Source organism: Phoenix dactylifera, chromosome 17, assembly GCF_051530095.1.
Source record: "Phoenix dactylifera cultivar Ajwa chromosome 17, Ajwa_hap1_PhDact_Kaust_v1.1, whole genome shotgun sequence".
In the NCBI taxonomy this organism is placed as follows: domain Eukaryota; kingdom Viridiplantae; phylum Streptophyta; class Magnoliopsida; order Arecales; family Arecaceae; genus Phoenix; species Phoenix dactylifera.
In genome coordinates, this window is record NC_143206.1 from 4,685,000 (window position 1) to 4,702,687 (window position 17,688).

Genomic DNA, 17,688 nt, shown 5'->3' on the forward strand with positions numbered 1-17,688 from the left:
GGTATGGTTCCAGTTCGTATCGGTTTAAATCGGTACCGAACAGATGCCATTTCCACGCGCGTGCAGGGACGCGCAGGGGTGCACGCGTCTGCACACACCCCACGTTAAATGCCACAGAGTGGCATTAATTAAATATCCCGTGCGGGGAAGCACGCGGGCGCGCTGCCCTGCGCGGGCGAGCTGCCCTGCGCAGTTCCCAGTTGGTGGGGGCAGTTTCCTGCGTGGGAAGCTGCGTGCGGCCCTGCGCTCGTGTGGGCGTTCTTTCCCGCGCGTAGGCCGATACATAGCGAAAATTGGTCGGTTCCACCTCTCAGAGGCCGTAACCGTTTTTCACGGCCGAACCATACCGGTTGGCACCGGTACTGGTACGGTACGTGCTGAACCGGCCGGTTCAACAGACCATGGGCAGGAGGGGGGGTGTTGGGATGGGTTGCCATGTGGGATGGAGGGAAAGGATGAGGGAGACAAAGAAGGAAAATAAGTTGTTATTTGAAGAAGGCATGATTAGGAATTTGGGACTCTTTGACTCTTTCGTTCTTTTTTCCCAATTTGATTTAAAAAATATGTATCAATATAGAATTTTTAATTCTAAAACTGATAACTAGAAAAAGCAAGTGGAATGATTATCTTCTTCTTTCAGAGGTCATAGTCCATCTCATAATATATACACACATATATGTAAATCTATACATGTATAGAGAGAGAAAATGCATTAAATACTATATCTTTGACAAAAGATTTAATGATTCCAAGGACAATGATTGGCCACTTAAATTAAAGATCCACACTATTGCTTCCAATTAGCTAGTTCTTTATCAACCTTATTAATCAATGTTGCCAGTCATGTTGTCTAGGGGAAGTGCGGTGCAATGGGATTCCTAGATAGGTGTTAGGCATGGAGCTATTTTTATAATTTAGCATGGAGGCAAGTTGAGGTCCCTTGTTTGGCTGCCTGCCCAAATAGGAAAGTGGGTTTTTGGAGAAACTAATGTGCAGCCTGTATGCCAGTTCATAATCATACAACTAGAATTTAATTGCTGAGATCATTTGCTGGGTGGCTTCGACAAATAGCAGGGTATCATCAGCAAATTTCGATATGCTAGTGCCTTCAGATCACCTATTTTAACTCATGTAATTATTTTGCCGATGACGTGAGCCACAAGGAAGAAGACGTCGGGTGATAGTGTGTTGCCCTATCTAAGTCCGTTGTGGGTGATGAACTGGTTCCCAGGCTGGCCATTTAGGATGATTGCAGATTTGCTGTCATGCAGGAGGGCTTGGATGAATGAGCACCATTTATCAGTGAATCCCTGTTGGTGCATCTGAGTGGATAGAAAGTCTCAACATACATTGTTGAAGGCCTTTCTGAAGTCTAGCTTTTGGCGGAACCCTTTGTGCCATTTTTTTAATGGAATATGATATTGTCTCGTGGGTGCATATATAGCTGTCGAGAATGAAGCGCTCGTGGAGGAAGGTGGATTTTAAAGTGCTGATAAGGCTGGGCATGACTGACTTCAGTTGATTGACTAGGACTTTGTGGATGATTTTAAGCCATTGACCATGATGGTGGGGCAGAAGTCTTTTGACATGTGAGGCATCTTCTTTCCTTGGCATTAGGCAGACGAAGGAGTAGTTGAGTCGACTCAAATCCACCTCCGAGTGATGGAAGCTGTAGAGTTACATGATATCTGGTTTGATGATGTCCCAAAATTTTTGGTCAATGATTGCTTTTATTCATCATTCATTAACTTTAAAATTAACTATTTGTTCAATGTGCACAATTTTTTTTTTAATTTTCTGAAAGAAATCTCAAAAACTCTTGCTAGCTTTGATTTTATCCAAGTTTAGATATGATCTAAACTTCTCTATGATTTTACAACTCAGTCCCTATCCTGGCAACATTTCTTTTCTGTTAGGGGTTGGGTCATGGTTTGATTTTGAATGATATTGTCCTCTGGTTTGTTATATTGAAGGAAATTCACTGTAGATTGTATGGTGTATCATGTAAAATTTGTCTCACTGCGGATTGTTATCTGAGTATCTAGTTGACATTTGTATCCCTAGGCTTATAAGAGACCGCTCCGAGAGGGTATCATAATTGGTAGGTTCAGGTCTTGATTTCTAGAGTAGGCGAGGATATGTTGATCTGCTTAGCCAAAGAATGGGGCTGGAGGAAACCTTGACAAAACCTGTAATCACATCCTTAGTTGAGCTGTTTGGCCTGTTGAAGAATGTCAGCTGATTATCTCAGAAAAAGGGAAAAAAATGAGACATGCTCGAATGGGACAGAAGTAACAAATTAGTGGGTTTAAGTTGACAAATGCAAAAGCACTCTGATTCAGAAGATTGACTTCGAATGTCAGGGTTTTAGGTGAACTTTCATGCACCATGTGGTTTTGACATGAAGTTGTTTAGTGATTCTAGCTTGTTCAATTTTATCTTAACCATTCAAATGCCTTATCGTTAAATTTTTTTTTTGCCACATCATTTCCATCTAAGGGATTTAGAAAGTTCTTTCAATAGTAAACATACTTGTTTGCTGTCTGTCAAGCTATTTTTGTTTTTAATTTGGTTGTTAATATCATAACCTAATCTTTTTATTGTTGCTTAAATTTGACTTGTAGGCTTTGTTACATCCGTTTCATCAAGAAAGTAAATGAAAAGAAAGGAGCTGAGGGTCTAGAAGAAACCAAGAAAGCTTTTGATTTTATGCTGAGCTATGTTGGTAGGCACAATCACTTGCAATGTTGGAATTTCTTTTTTACTTTTGGAATGTCGAACCTTCTGAATTTTCACATGGCATGCATTTCTCTTTTGTTCCAAAAATTGTTTATTTGGTGTTCAGTGATTGATTGTTGATCTTGATTTTCGTGGATGGAGAGATACAACCATTAAACATTTTTTCTGGCATGTCCATCTAGATTTGTTCCTTGCATCATCGGCACTAATGATAAGGCTAGAATAAAGAGCAACAATTTCTATCCGGTGGATGTCAGCAATTGCAGTAGTTATTGGCTTATTACAAGATGCTAATGGACATTATGACAAAAAAGGAATTTTGCTTGTCCTTTATGGTTCCTGCAGTGCGTGAACACTGTGGTCATAATTTTATTTGGTTTCCTCTTGCTATTTCAAGAACTAGCTTGAGATAGCTTGGATAATTAGTTTCCTTCAGAGCAGCATCGGCGGAACCGGTACCGGTTGCCCGATGGGACGAGTTGGTGTGGGTTCGCACCGGACCGTGCTGGGTCTGTACTGACACAGTAAAAGAGACGAGGGAGAGGGAGAACGAGAGAGAAAAAGAGAGAGAAGGCGGAGAGAGGAAGGGAGGACGGCGGAGGCCGGCGCTGATGCGGGTGGTGCAGGCTGCGATCGAACCTCTGTTTCAAACCAGTGCTGACGGCCAGCGCCGGCCCTCCACTAGCCTTCCTCCCTCTCCCTCTCCCTCCCTCCCCTATTCACTCTCTGTTTTGTTCTCTTTCCTTCTCCTTCTTCTCCGGGGTGGCGTTACGGATTCTTTGCCGGAACTGTCTTGGTAAGCCGCCGGTATGGCTCAGGACGCTCTGAACCGAGTGGTTCGGGGTGTTTCCGCCAGCCTTGCTTTAGGGTTGTATCTTTGTTTTTAACCAGTTCAGATTTGGTCTAAAACTACGGTAAAAATGCTTCAAAACTTGTAACGCAAAACAAAAGCAAATAGAATTCTGGCATTATTTTTTGTTTTGATTTGCAGGCTTTTGTAATGATTAAAGTTCCTTTTAAGTGTTCTAATTATTCTTTTTTTTTGGTAAATTAGGATGAATTCTTAGATTTATATTTAATAAATTTTAGGTGGATTTATATTGATGAATTTTAGTTCTTTGATACTAATCGATTCATTAGGATCTGACATCGCATCTGGACCTGTGTGGATGGAGTACATTACTTTCTTGAAGTCAATGCCGGTATGTCCAGTGTCTTTCCAGTCTCTGTTCTTCTGTCTTGTTTATGCAGTTTGAAATAAATTGCATAATGAGCTGTTTAAGGGAATTTCAGATATGCACACATTATATGCTTTTCTAAAATCCTCTTTCAGGTTACAACAGCTCAGGAAGAGTCGCACCGCATGACTTCTGTGCGGAAAGTATACCAAAAAGCAATTATTACTCCAACCCATCATGTGGAACAGCTTTGGAAAGACTATGAAAATTTTGAAAACTCTGTTAGCCGTGCACTGGTAAGAAGCCTTATGTACAGGAACTTTTCATAGGCACTGGTTGTTTTACTAAAGTTGAGGGTTGTATTTCCTGTGGTTCTTTTTTAAGCTGTAAGATTTCTCTTATGTCCCTTACTACCATATAGAAACTTAATTTTTAGAAATGCTCCAGAACCTTTTGTTATTTTTTGGTCAACTAAAGGTAGCAAAACCACTTTTCTTTTGAAATGCTATACGTCTATTGTTTCATAATATTATAATTAGTTTTGCTACCTTGCTTTTCCCTTTCAGCATTACTTGTAGTCACTTGGATAATTAAAGCATGCAGTCAGCCTTGCAATTCTTCACTACTAATTTATTAATTTAAGCATCTGAATCTCTATGGAAATTCATTATAATCCATTCTTTAGGCAAAAGGGCTATTATCTGAATATCATCCAAAGTTTAACAGCGCCAAGGCCGTCTACAAAGAGCGGAAGAAGTACATTGATGAAATTGATTGGAATATGCTTGCTGTTCCACCAACTGGTACCTGCAAGGTATGTTTCCTTCTATAAATTTAGAATTGTTTCCTAATCAGTGCAACACCTAAATGAAAAAAGAACTGGCTTTATGCTACTGTGAATGACAGTCTTGTATGTTGTTTGTCACATGTGAGCTTTCGCATATAGCATGCTTTTTGTACCTATACCTAGTCATTCTGATCTACCAGGTAGTCAGGCTTAAACACCCTATTCATGATGAATTAAGATAGCAAATCAACTACCATTCTAGCTTGGAATGAGAAAACAAAACAGGCATATATCATTCTCTTTGTACGTATACCTAGTCATTCTGATCTACCAGGTAGTTATGTTTAAACACTCTATTCATGATGCAGTAAGATAGCGAATCAACTACCATTCTAGCTTGGTATGAGAATACAAATCCGAGACGCTTTTTTGATCGTCCTCTTCTCATGGTTGCAGTTGATGTTTGTCTCTACTGTTTTCTTTTCTCGCTTGTTCCCTTACATTACAAAAGCATTAGATCATTACTTTGCTTATCTATCAGTTGGTAATCGGTTCAGATCACAACCCATTATTGCAATAAAAAGCAAAATGGTGGATGGGAGGTGTCAGATAAGATCTGATGCCTCTTAGGTATTGCATCATTTCACAAGTGCGATTCATAGGAGTGGTGCGCATGGGCAGGTGGGAAACAACATGATAAACCGGTACTTGGGAAACAATCTGATATATGGAGACCATGGTATGCTGAACTGATCCATACCGGCTTGTTCAGCATATACCGGACCGGTCCGGTCTTGCAGTAGAAAACGGTTCCGTCTTGTATCGGAACCGCGGTGGGCCGGAACCGAGCGATACAAAGGGCGTACCGGTGGGAATGCGGTTCGCACCGGTACAAGCCCGGTACCACCTTGTACCAGTGTGAAATAGATCGGTTCAGACCGGTACAAGCCCGGTATCGCCTTGTACCGGTGCGAACCGGACCGCTTCGCACCGGTACCCCTTCAGTTTGCCACAGCGCGTCCGGTTCGCACCGGTACACCTTCAATTTGCTACAGCGCCGCGTGCTGTGGTCAAAAAGCGGTGGCCATTTTGGCCAGTCTCTCTCGATGCCTCACTCATTTAGGAGGACAGGATGCAGCTGCAGATGACCTCGCATGTGGAGTAGAATCCATAGACGTATCAGATTTCGAGTCATATACTGGATCCTATTATCCGCAGCCTTAGGCAGCTCAGGACCCATACGGATATGGATACGGATATGAACATGGTGCGTCGGAGGCATCTTCCGGTAGCTACTACCCTATGCAACCTGGAGCATCTTACGAGTCGGATTTTGCTGCCGCTATATTCAGATGGGCCACTCCACAGTCAGAAAAGACCTCTTAGAGCCAGAGCTTGAGTGAGAGATCCGAGAGTTCTTATAACCTGGCACGCGTTCCTTCTAGGATGAGTAAACAAGACTACAACGCCACTTGGGTAAAGGGGTGGGTTGATATGTCTCCTGTTGACTATACTTATGATCCGAAAATCTACAAAAGCCATCGCCACTCATTCTGATTTTAGATATCCGAGAGTGTTTTAAAAGTATGTAATTGAATGTATATTTATTTGAAGATATTTTATGTTGTTCATTTTATGATTTGTATCATTTGGAATTGAAAGTAATAAGATACATCATCTAGCTTAAACTCTAAACATAGAAACATAAAAAAAAACATGAAAAAAACATTAAGAAAACAACAACAAAAAAATCAAATTAAATTTAAATTCATAGAAAAAGATCCAAAAGAGAGAGAATTTCCTCCCAAAAAAAACTGCGCGGTAGCCGAAACCTGGCCAAATCAGTGATACCGGTTCGGTACGGCCGGAACCAGTCCGGTAGGCCACCGGTATACATATCGGTGTTGGTTCGGTAGACATTGATGGAGAGACTAGATATTTTGGATGCCTCCCGCCTATTGCTTCGCATCCCATTGCAACTCCAGTAGGTTAGAATCTAACTTCTTCCAGCTGAAATTTGTAATTTGGTGTTTCTTCTTTCAACCCAAAAGTCTTAGACCTCATTTCTTAATCGGATTAAGTACAGGTTGCACAAGACCGGGCATTGTCCAGATTATGTACAGGTCGCACAAGGTTGGTTCATGTTATTAATTTCTGTCCTAGAAAAGTTGATATGTGAGTTGTGTAATTGGGTCAAGCATTGATCCAACATCCTAGACATAAGAGCAGTTTGGTTTAGGTTCAGGTCATGTGAGACCACAACTGCACCCAACCCATGAATTAGACTCATGAGTCATGACATTGGTGCCAAGCATCATTAACTGACCTGATATGACCAAAGTTTTCAATTGCTGCATGTAAATAAAACAGCTGGTCTCTCCCCTATGTCATTAGCTTGGTTGGCCAAGCAATTGACTTCAGTTAGGACTCTAAACAGAAGACAAACCTGTAGCTATTTAGCCAAACATTGCTTACTAAACTTCGATTCACTGTCCCTATTTTCAGCCTACTTAATGTTCTTTTAGGACTCTGCAAAACAGGTGATTATTTCTTAAAATTTGGGCATCCAAAGATCCTTACAACAATTCGTCAAAAATTAATCAAAATAAATCACATTTCAATTTGCAAATATCCTATCTAAAAGAGACTCATTCGGATGACTTCAATACCCAAGGGAAGGCCTGGTCAGAATCTTTCTTGGCTAGTTTTCTTTGACCCAAGGTATACCGAACCGGTACCGGGACCCGTCCCGGTTGGTGGTCGAAACCGGTATCCTAATTTTTTTAAAATATTTTTTAAGTTTGAATTAATAGTAATTATTTTTTTATTTTTTTAATTATTTTAAGTGTAATTTGATATTTTTGATTTTTTTTTGATATTTTTATGATCTCGATACATCCTAAATGATGCCTCTTGATATTCTAGAGTGATGTAAAATATAAACTGATTAGTGAGATGTTACATGTTAGAAGAAGCAACATGAAATATTCTAAAATCAATTAGTGAGATACAAAATATAAAATGTTACAATCAATTTTCATATATTTAAAGTAGAACATATATACTGATATCAACATACATATCGATATCGAAAATCTCGTCGAGTGGCGATGCCTCTTGTAGATATTTGGATCATTAACATAATCAGGAAGCACATCAGCCCACCCTCTCTAACCAAGCCGCGTTGTAGTCCTGTACGCTTATCCCATAAGGAATGCACTAGGTTATAACCAACCTCAGATCTCTCACTGAAGCTTTGGCTCTGAGAGATGTTCTCTGCCTGATAATATGACTGTGGCGGAGCCTATTCGAATATGCCGGTAGCAAAATCTGACTCGTAAGATGCTCATGGCTGCATAGGGTAGTAGCAATCAAAAGACGATGCCTCTGACATACCATATCCATATCCGTATCCGTATGGGTCATAGGCTGTCTGTGGTTGTTGGTAATAGGATCCAATATACGACTCGGAACCTGATATGTCTATGGTTTCTACTCCACGTGCGGGGTCATAGGCAGTTGCATCGTGTCCTCCTGAACGACCTCGAGGAGCACATCTTCTATATATAATTGTATTCTTATAGGCTTTACCAGATTGTGCACCGTGGTTCCTATCCTATGTAGCATGCGTAAACTGGAACTTATTGATGAATCGAAGACCATCTTGCGACTCTCTTTTAAATGGTGGTCTCATGTCCTTCACTCCCTTTTTAGTCATCAGATCCATGACCATCAGAACTGTCATCGCTGCTCTTGCTAGTCTTTGAATCTGAGTGAACCGACTCTTTCACGCTCTCCATCAGGGTTGCAACTGTCTTTTCTTTTTCTTTTCTGTTGCACTGAGTAACTGTCTGCTTTTCTGTCATGCCCCTCTTTGCCTAGCTACACTAGGAGGATGGATGTTGCCTTCCTGACTGAGTCGATCTGATAGCGTGGTGGCCTTGTCTAAGCAACTCTCGATCATATATCTGAGAGGATGTCTTAGACAAGGAGTCATGTGATAATCGGCTCCCTAGTGACCTCTATGGATGTGGCTGATCAGTTGGAAGGATGCGTGAAATGTTGTGATTGGTTTCGAGCGGTTTAGGGCGAGTTCCGAATTCCATAGCCGAACGACCCAGTCCTGTGCTGGTTCGGTTTGGTACTGTCCGAATCAGGCAATACGACCTGAACTAGGCAGTTCGGCCCAGTTCACCCTACTTTGACTAGTAAGGACTGGCCATAGTGCCTTGTCTGGTTGGTGCTTTGCCATTCATTGCAATAGTTATGACTCCCTTGCCTCTTTCCATCTAATCCTTCTATCAAATATAAATATGCAGTGGGGCATGTTTGGTTCAGAAATAAGAAGTGGAAAACAAACAGCTTTTCCTTCTGGAATGGTTAGTCCACCTTTTTCTGTGGCCAAAATTTCTAATCATTACTGGAATAACTCTAGGGCTAAGGTTATTTTTGTCCAATAAAAAAGTAGGAATGAAAAGGCCCTTATTCAAGGAAGTATGCTATTGCAAACCACCTTTGGAATTGTTATTCTCGGGCTAAACAAGTTTATATGGATTTCCCATTCTTTAAAGATCAGTTTGGCCGGAATAAGGCCTATCTGTTGCATTATTCCATCGTTATTCCTGAGGCCTGAGTGCTTTTCCAGAGAGGAAGTTCCATTCAGCTGCATGGAATTGTCGACATCAGATATTTACTCATACCAAGATAATTCTTTTCAGATTTTTTTTTTTAAAATCTAAGCATCCAATTTTTCTTATTTGGACTTCTCAAGATGAATTTTTCTTATGTGCTGTTGTTGGTTCCTCCTAAAATGCTACTCTTAAGCAACATATGAAACATGTAAACAATTTTAATTCTAGGTAAAATTCATGCATCTGCTAATTGTATACCTGCAGGAAGAGCAGCAATGTATGGCGTGGAAAAGGCTCTTGGCATTCGAGAAGTAAGTGATTTCATGTTCTTGTCTTCCTTGAGTATACATGCACACACCCAGAATTCATGGATGCATGCATGTATACATATGTGTATGGGATGCTAATAAAAAAGTGAGGATGAATGCACAGAGGTTCTTTTTTGATCAACAAGCAAATCAGAGGCAGATTGCATGTATATTTGTCTTCTACTAAATACAATGCAAAGGCTTACAGTCCAGCATGCTGAGGCTGGCCTCTAGGCCTTACTTGCTACTCTTTTTTCTTGATTTCCTACTTTGCTCCCTTAAAATGCATCATAAACTAGGAGATATTTTTTCAACAAAAACAGGTTATGCAAAATCTGTCTTCGGATGTTTGCTTTTGAGATATTTGTCATTGGATACTGTCATACGTAACTTTAAAAATCTGTGCTTTTTGATACATGTAAATACATCAATGACTCAAGGTCACGTTTTTTTTTTTTTTTTTTGTGAAGTGCTATAAATTGTAGATAAAGTACGATCTTGGTTTTGGCTATTTCTTGATAAAAGGTTGTTTCTTGAATCCTCTATTTTATCTATTCATAATCTGATACAGAGAGACCATAATGGCTGAAAAGCAACCTCCTTGTTTTGTAAGATCATGACCTTTATTCACTAGTCTTCTTGAAACTGGCTTATGGAATCAAAGTTTATGGCCTGATTGATTTATGTGGAAGCATTTTATGCCTTTTGTTCTTGAAGGATTGTTTCCTTGCTAATCATGGTACCTGCTATTTTAGTAGGCTAACAGAATGGCATCTTGAGATTTTGGGCCAATGTTCCTAGATTATCTTTAGACCTAGAAGAGTTGAAAAGTATGTGTTGCAGACCTTGATGGTTGTAACTAAAGAATTCAAAGATTTCCTAAAGGATCTGTAGCCACTGAAATCTTGACCTGCATTATTGTAACTTGAAATCGAACCTATGAGATGTATAACGATGAATTTGCCTTCATCAGGTTTTACTTGTCATTAAATGGTGAGAATATTCAGTGGCATGAAAGCATCATAGACGAATTGAGGATGAACATCATGCTTTGCCTGTTTTTCTGAAAATAGAAGAATGTATATCCTATGTCAAAATGAGCTTCTTTAAGAGCCTTCTCTAGGCTTTTGACCTTTGTTAGATTCTTTAAGAGAGTGAGAAAAATATTCACTAAGAGTACCTTGGATAATCCATATCTTTATCAATGCCAAAAATCCAAATTCCTGTCAGATCTAGCTTCTTTAAATCCCTTCCCATCATTTGCATTATTGGTGTATTCATTACTTCACATGGGAAACTATCCAATTTCCCTGTGCTTTTAGAAAGAACGAGAAGTATCTGCTATATATTGGTATAAAATCCTCTATCATGTTTATTGTATTCAATTCTGTTTTGGTCATACATATCTTTCATATTTGACCCTCCAACGCAATACCATCCTCACATTCTCTACTTTTGGGCAGGCATTTGCTTGACTTCCCTGCCATACCTTTCCAATTGTGAGATGATCATCATTAGCAGTCTCTTTGAAGATTAATTGACATAAGTATAACTAACCGTAATATCATGGCACTTTCCTATAAGCATCAAACTGCATAATTTTATTAGAATTCTGTAACAAGTCTATTTGCTGAAACAATCCTTTCTCTTTGAGCTAATATTTGATCCTTACTAACTCCTATAGTCCTTGAAAGAACTGTACACTGACACCATTCAGGCCAAACAACTTGAATACCTCTAAATTCACTGAAATTAGGATATTTGACTCAATCATTGAAGTTGCTTATGCAAAAGTAAAAAAAGGTGATGATTTTCAGGCTTTCAACATGGTTCTACATAAGGTTCGCCGTCTTGGTACCAGACCCTATTACTGGTACCATGTTAATACAGTGTCGATACGTCCAGTACGGTACCCGATTCATCATACCGAATATCGGTATGCCCGCTGTGCTACGCACTGGTTTAGTACCGGTGGTAGGTATGGTTGGTATGCTTCGGTACCGACCGATATGGTAAACCTTACTTGTGGACACTCTGGAGGGAGGGAATATGTAGTCAGTTATGATTCAATGTCACTATCGACCTTTTTAAAGGCTAAAAATTTGAAAATGTTACTTGATCTAAATGGTTGGGATGAGGCATGAACTAGCATTAGAGGCTAGGTAAGGGCTGGTGGTACAGGAGGGGAAGGCTTAGGACCCCCTTGGTGTCTCGAAAAAGGATTTGAGCTTGTACTAACCATCTTGAAGGGGAGGGGGTTGGGATCTACTAGCAATTGTCACTTGAAGTGTCGTTCATTGAAGGTTTCTAGAAAACTGCAAGCATGGCTTCCAACCTGTACCTTGCTTTGGTGGCTTCTCACTAGGGCCTTGATTTGTTGTATCCAATACCCAAGGGGTTGTGAACATTATCCTTCCATCTTGTGATCAAATTGGATCAAAAAGAAAAAAGAAAGTGCTAGAGACCTAGTGTTGTAGAATACCCTGTTTTAATCCCTAGCTTCGCCCCTCATTAAAGAAAAGTAGTAGCCAATTTAAGTCTACACTAAAAGAAAGAAGAAAAACAATCTAAATAAAATTTGTTCAAAGCAAGAGATTTACATCAAGAACGAATAAGATTTTAAATATCATGGGATGGGGCTGTCCTAGTTTTTCTGTGGAATGGGATACCCTGCATATTGATACTTGGGACGATGGATGTCCATCCTATCTAGGTCCATTTCCGATTCATCCCATCCTGGCACTTGGGACAATGGCCTGTCCCGGCACTCGAGGCTGCAGGATGCCCCGTTGTCCTACCAGTATTTAAAACCTTGAGAACAAATATATTACATTATACCAACAAGGAATCAGCCAAAAGAAAAGGAAAGCTTATTGAATTCAAAGTGGATTTACTTGTAGATGCCTTTCATACGGAGGAGCCTCTAAGGGGCTGCCCCTCTTGTTCTTAGCCACTTGGTGTCTTCTCTTGCTTCAAGATCTTCTTGGGAAAACTTCTTGCTAAGCTTCCAGAATGGTAGATCTAAGAAAATTCAAGCTAAATCCATGGAATTTTTTGTTCGATCTAGGAGAAACCTTGGTGTAAGAGAGGTGAAAGAAGAGCAGAAGGGCTCCATTTTGGCAGAGTTTTCCCTCTTCTCACCATTTTCTCCAAACTTTCTAACCTAGATTTGAAGAGTGGGGCGGTGGAGGGGGAGGGGGAGAAAATGGTCAAGGGATGGAAGAAAAAATTCTCAATTCTCTCGGGGAGGTATTTGTAAGTGTAGGAATTCAAATGGAGGGTTAGTGATGGAGGCTCTCGAGAACTTAAAAGGGGAATCTATCGAGATTTTAGTGAGTTCAGAAGTGTGGTTACTTTTATGAGTGCAGTTAAGGGTCAAGTATAGGAAACTAAGTGTCAAATTAAATTTGGGGTGCAATTTGAAGGTGCTAAACAAGTCCAATTGAGGCAAAATTTTAGGAGGATGGGATTAGTGTGTAAAGAGTGCGGATTGACCAAATATGGACCTGGTTTGACTTTATCTGACCAGCGGCCAAAGCTGGTCATATAGGGTCGAGGATAAGGTTTTTAGAGGCTGAATTTGGTCAAAGTTGGCAAATTAACGGAGGGAGATGATGGAATCATGCATTTGAGTGTAGATAAGCTTGCTAGACCGAATTAGGGAATATAAGGTGGAGTTAGAGGAGAACTGAGGTTTGATCTAGTGGAGTAGTCTCAGATCTTAGCTATGAGATCTTTTGTTGAAGAGAGCATGTCAAAGGAGATGCCTTGGGCTGTCTACATTACCAGTCATATTTTAAGACATGTAGATGATACAAAAAATGCAGCTCGCGAATTAAACTATCTTTACAAAAGGAGGCTGAGCAGCTGGAATGCTGGGCACATGGGTATATCGAAAGTCAGCACCCTCTTAATATTTGAGAGCGAGTGCAATAGATAAGAGCCCTTGTGATGTTGACTCAGTGATAATGAAATAAGTTTTTGGAAGGAAATTAAACTTGATGAAAAAAGAGTAAGTATAGAAGCAGAGGTATGACCATACTTCTTCCACGCAGTGTGTTAATAAAGGGAGATCTCAAAGTAAAGGTTTAATAGTTGATTGAAAAAAAAAAGAGAAATCAATAGAAGGAAATATTTTTAATTTCTGGTCTGTGGGGTGAGAGAACTATTACAAATGAAAATAAAAGCATTATGAGATGTTGATATGAAACCAGGAAACACTTAAAAGGCTTGTTTCATGAGAAGATTCTCATTTGTGTATGAAGAAGGTTTAATATGAAATTAGCAAGCTAATTTTTGTAGAAATCAGCCTTTTAATTCTGCATGCTTAACCTCTTGCTGTAGGGATGATAGCATTTTATCTTACATAGCAATATAGCATGGCCATGGTTGAACATATTAAAAATTAACATCATAGCAGAAAACAAAATGATTTTTTTAGTATTAAAATTACAATATATTGTCAAACCAAGATCACTGTGTTTAACAAGAGAATAACAGATATCCTCTTCCCAGCCACTTAGGAAAAATCAGTGGTATAACTTCAGATTGCTAACTAACAAAAGGTCAGCCAGCTGCCTGGGCCCACCATCCTTGTAATATATAGCACTTCGGTTCTTTTTTCCATTATTGATAAGTGTGCTGATGCGTTGTCTCTGATATGATTTCTTTCTCATGGACTGTATGAAAGATAGTGTGTAATTTTAAATGGAAAGCTAACATGATAAATTTATTTATACTAATTTTATTCTTTCAAGAATATAGAGCATTCTGCTTGTTGTATTTATGACCATAGATTTTGCTTGAGAATCTTGTACCCTTTGAAGTTTGAACTCTATCTTTGCTAATTCCTGTCCAGAGGGAACCCTCAAAGGATTGATGCTGCATCTGCCAACAAACGTGTTACTTTCACTTTTGAGCAGGTATGCAGATAGTGGTTTTTGTGTTTGTCTTGTTTGCCTTTTCCTTGATTCATGTATTCAATATTTGCATTAATTGCAGCAAAACATACTAATTTGGCAGTACTGCTCTTAGGTGGAGCAAGAATTTTAGAAATATGATGTTATATCATAATTCATAATTTCACAGAAATGCCACTCACCTTTTTCTTCTTAATTTCTATTTTTTGTATAATTTCTCAAAGCTTAAGTTACAAATGAAAGTTTTTTTGTTATAATTTCATATTTTCCTGATAAAAATGGCGCTCTTGGCTTAGCAACTTCTCCTATTCAATGCTTCTTTTCTTGTGTTTGTATAAATGAAATCAGTTAGCCATGTGATATTTTAAGATCTGAATAGTGCTGTGACTGTGCTTAAAAAACCATCTTAAGCAACTCATTCTCAGCTTTAAGACTTTTAAGAATAATTTTATCCCAGGGGCACAAAGCTTAAGTTACAAATGAAAGTTTTTTTTGTTATAATTTCATATTTTCCTGATAAAAATGGCGCTCTTGGCTTAGCAACTTCTTCTATTCAATGCTTCCTTTCTTGTGTTTGTATAAATGAAATCAGTTAGCCATGTGATATTTTAAGATCTGAATAGTGCTGTGACAGTGCTTAAAAAACCATCTTAAGCAACCCATTCTCAGCTTTAAGACTTATAAGAATAATTTTATCCCAGGGGCACCCTTGTTATTTTCTATGTTTTTTCCCATTTGAATTTCAATGATGGATCTTCCCCTGTTGATCTCCAGAGTCTGATGTATCTGTATCATTATCCTGATGTATGGTATGACTATGCAACATGGCATGCAAAGAGTGGTTCCGTGGATTCATCGGTTAAAGTATTTCAGCGGGCTTTAAAGGCGCTTCCTGGTAATTGGAAGTTCTATTAATTTCTGTTTCTGCTTAAGATGTCAAGAACTTTATGCAGCAATTACTTATTCTTGGAAGTAGAAAGAGGGAATGCTAGTCCAGAAACTTGATAATTGTACTTGAAATCTAGGATTATTCTCTCTAGATTCTGTCATTTTCTTATACTGAAATATTCTTTCAATTTTTAAAGAATGCCTGTGCAATTGCAGCAGTAAAAAAATGAGGAAAATAACACCAAAATAAAAGGAAAAAGTAAAATATCCTGGCTGTAAGCGTATAAGCGAAAAATTCTAATTTTTATATTTATAAAAGCAAAATAAGTTTTTGTGTTTCGCTCTGCCCTCTCATGGGAGTTGTTAAACTTTTTATACTTTGTTTCTCATGTGCCGGAAATGAAATATGCAATGAACCAATTTAATGAACCTTAAACTTATGTTTCTCTCACATGAAAAAGGAAAAATTGCATTGGGCCATGATGTACTAAACCTTCCCCTGATTCTCTCAGATACCACATCTGGAAAAATGCAGTGCTCTTTCCCTCTCTCTGCTTCCATTTTCACCTAAATTTATTATCTTTCATATGTACCTGAAGGTTGACTACCATATTTAAAAGAATGCTGCAAGTCAAATTTGAATGATACCAACAAAAGGTGTTGTTTTTAGTGAGTTAGGATCTTTCAATTGTATGTTATTTATCCTTTGTTTTTAGATTTTATATTTCATATTCAATATTTATTTTTCAGTTTCTTTTCTTTTCGTTGTCTTGTTTGCATGGTATAATGAATATTAGTTGTTTCTTATTCTTTTTTTTGTTAATTATTTCTCTGAAGCATGCATTGCATGTTGCTACTTGCTAGTAACTATGAACCATGGACATGGATATGGGATACGGATACGGATATGGCGTAGTATGGATAGGCCAATACAACAAACCTTTAAAAAATAGGATACTGCTAAAGTGCTAATAAATATACCTATAAATATACACACACGCACACATATATATATATGTAAAAAAAATTATAAAGCATGGTAGGTTTTTAAAATGGCATAGTTTGTACTTTAGATGGTAGTATCAACTATCACAAGCTCATCATGTAATCATCAATCAAAATATCAAATCATAAACCAAAATCCATACTTCATATTTTGATATTAATGTTGTAGACTAAAACTTAACCATTCATTATTAAAAGATTAGCATTAAGAAAAGAGCGCAAATGCTCTCCCCTTCATATTTGTAAGAATTGAGGAAGTATCTTGAACCTTATCAGAAAGTATCTAGAATATTTTTTTATGTTGAAAAATAGCATACTTTATACAAATATTGGACACGTCCATGAGGGATTCGATCCATATCTGACATGGATGTGACCTAGGGTTTGAAGTATCCATGCTTTCTAGATAATTGTTACCAATTAGTAGTGCTTATATCAAATTATATTTACTGACAAGTTCAAATTTTTTCTTAAATTAGTATCATTGCTCACCTATTTGGGTTTCAACAATTATGAAACTAGAACAATTGCACAAGGGCCTAATTGGGTTCAAAGTGATAGCCTATTACGAGTCGTTTATGAACTAGACATTGTCTTATAATATAATTGTTTTATAATTCCTTTTTAAACTAATGTTGGCTAGTTTAATTTAATTAAGTGAAAATGAACTTGGTCCGAGAACCTAGCCTTTTCATGCATTATTAGTTTTATGATATTAGTTTTTTTCAAGGGTTGCTAGACCATCCGAATTAGGCAGCTTTGGGCGTACTAAATTGAACCAGCATCGTCCAAGATGGTTGAGTCTTCTGAAATGAGGCAAGAGGCAAACTGGGCTATATTGCTCCAAACTAGGCTGAAATGACTAGTTTTGCTTGGTTTCGGATGGTACCAACTTGATTCACCCAGGCCGAATTGGCCACACTTACATAAAAAACTCCCCATCCCTCGATCCTGATCTCTATTTTCTCTCCTTGTCTCTCTTTCTCTCTTCAATCTCCCATGATTGCTGTCACCAACCACCACTATTGAGTGCCTCTCCTCCCCTCCCACTCTCTTAACCCCCTCACCCGCAACTTCTTCTGTTCCAAATCCCTTTGAGATCCTCGAACCATATGTTGGCATTGCTTGTTACCCTCCACAACCTTGACACCTTCACCTTTGCTGCTTCGGCTTTGCCTCCCCAGCATCCACTTCTAGGTTACTGCCTAGGAGTACCCTCTTGCCTGCCTCCCT

General features: G+C 38.7%; 1 protein-coding gene across 4 annotated transcripts in view; it reads left to right on the plus strand.

The window, feature by feature from the left end:
- The window catches only part of CSTF77 (Tetratricopeptide repeat (TPR)-like superfamily protein), a 51,104-nt gene that overhangs the window by 4,175 nt on the left and 29,241 nt on the right, over positions 1-17,688 (plus strand). For all 4 annotated transcript variants that reach the window (XM_008806764.5, XM_008806765.5, XM_088713373.2 and 1 more), the window contains 7 exons: positions 2,625-2,725; positions 3,880-3,941; positions 4,073-4,213; positions 4,603-4,731; positions 9,600-9,646; positions 14,502-14,565; positions 15,337-15,457. In XM_008806764.5, coding sequence (XP_008804986.4) covers positions 2,625-2,725; positions 3,880-3,941; positions 4,073-4,213; positions 4,603-4,731; positions 9,600-9,646; positions 14,502-14,565; positions 15,337-15,457 — 665 coding nt within the window. The remainder of the gene's footprint in view (positions 1-2,624; positions 2,726-3,879; positions 3,942-4,072; positions 4,214-4,602; positions 4,732-9,599; positions 9,647-14,501; positions 14,566-15,336; positions 15,458-17,688) is intronic.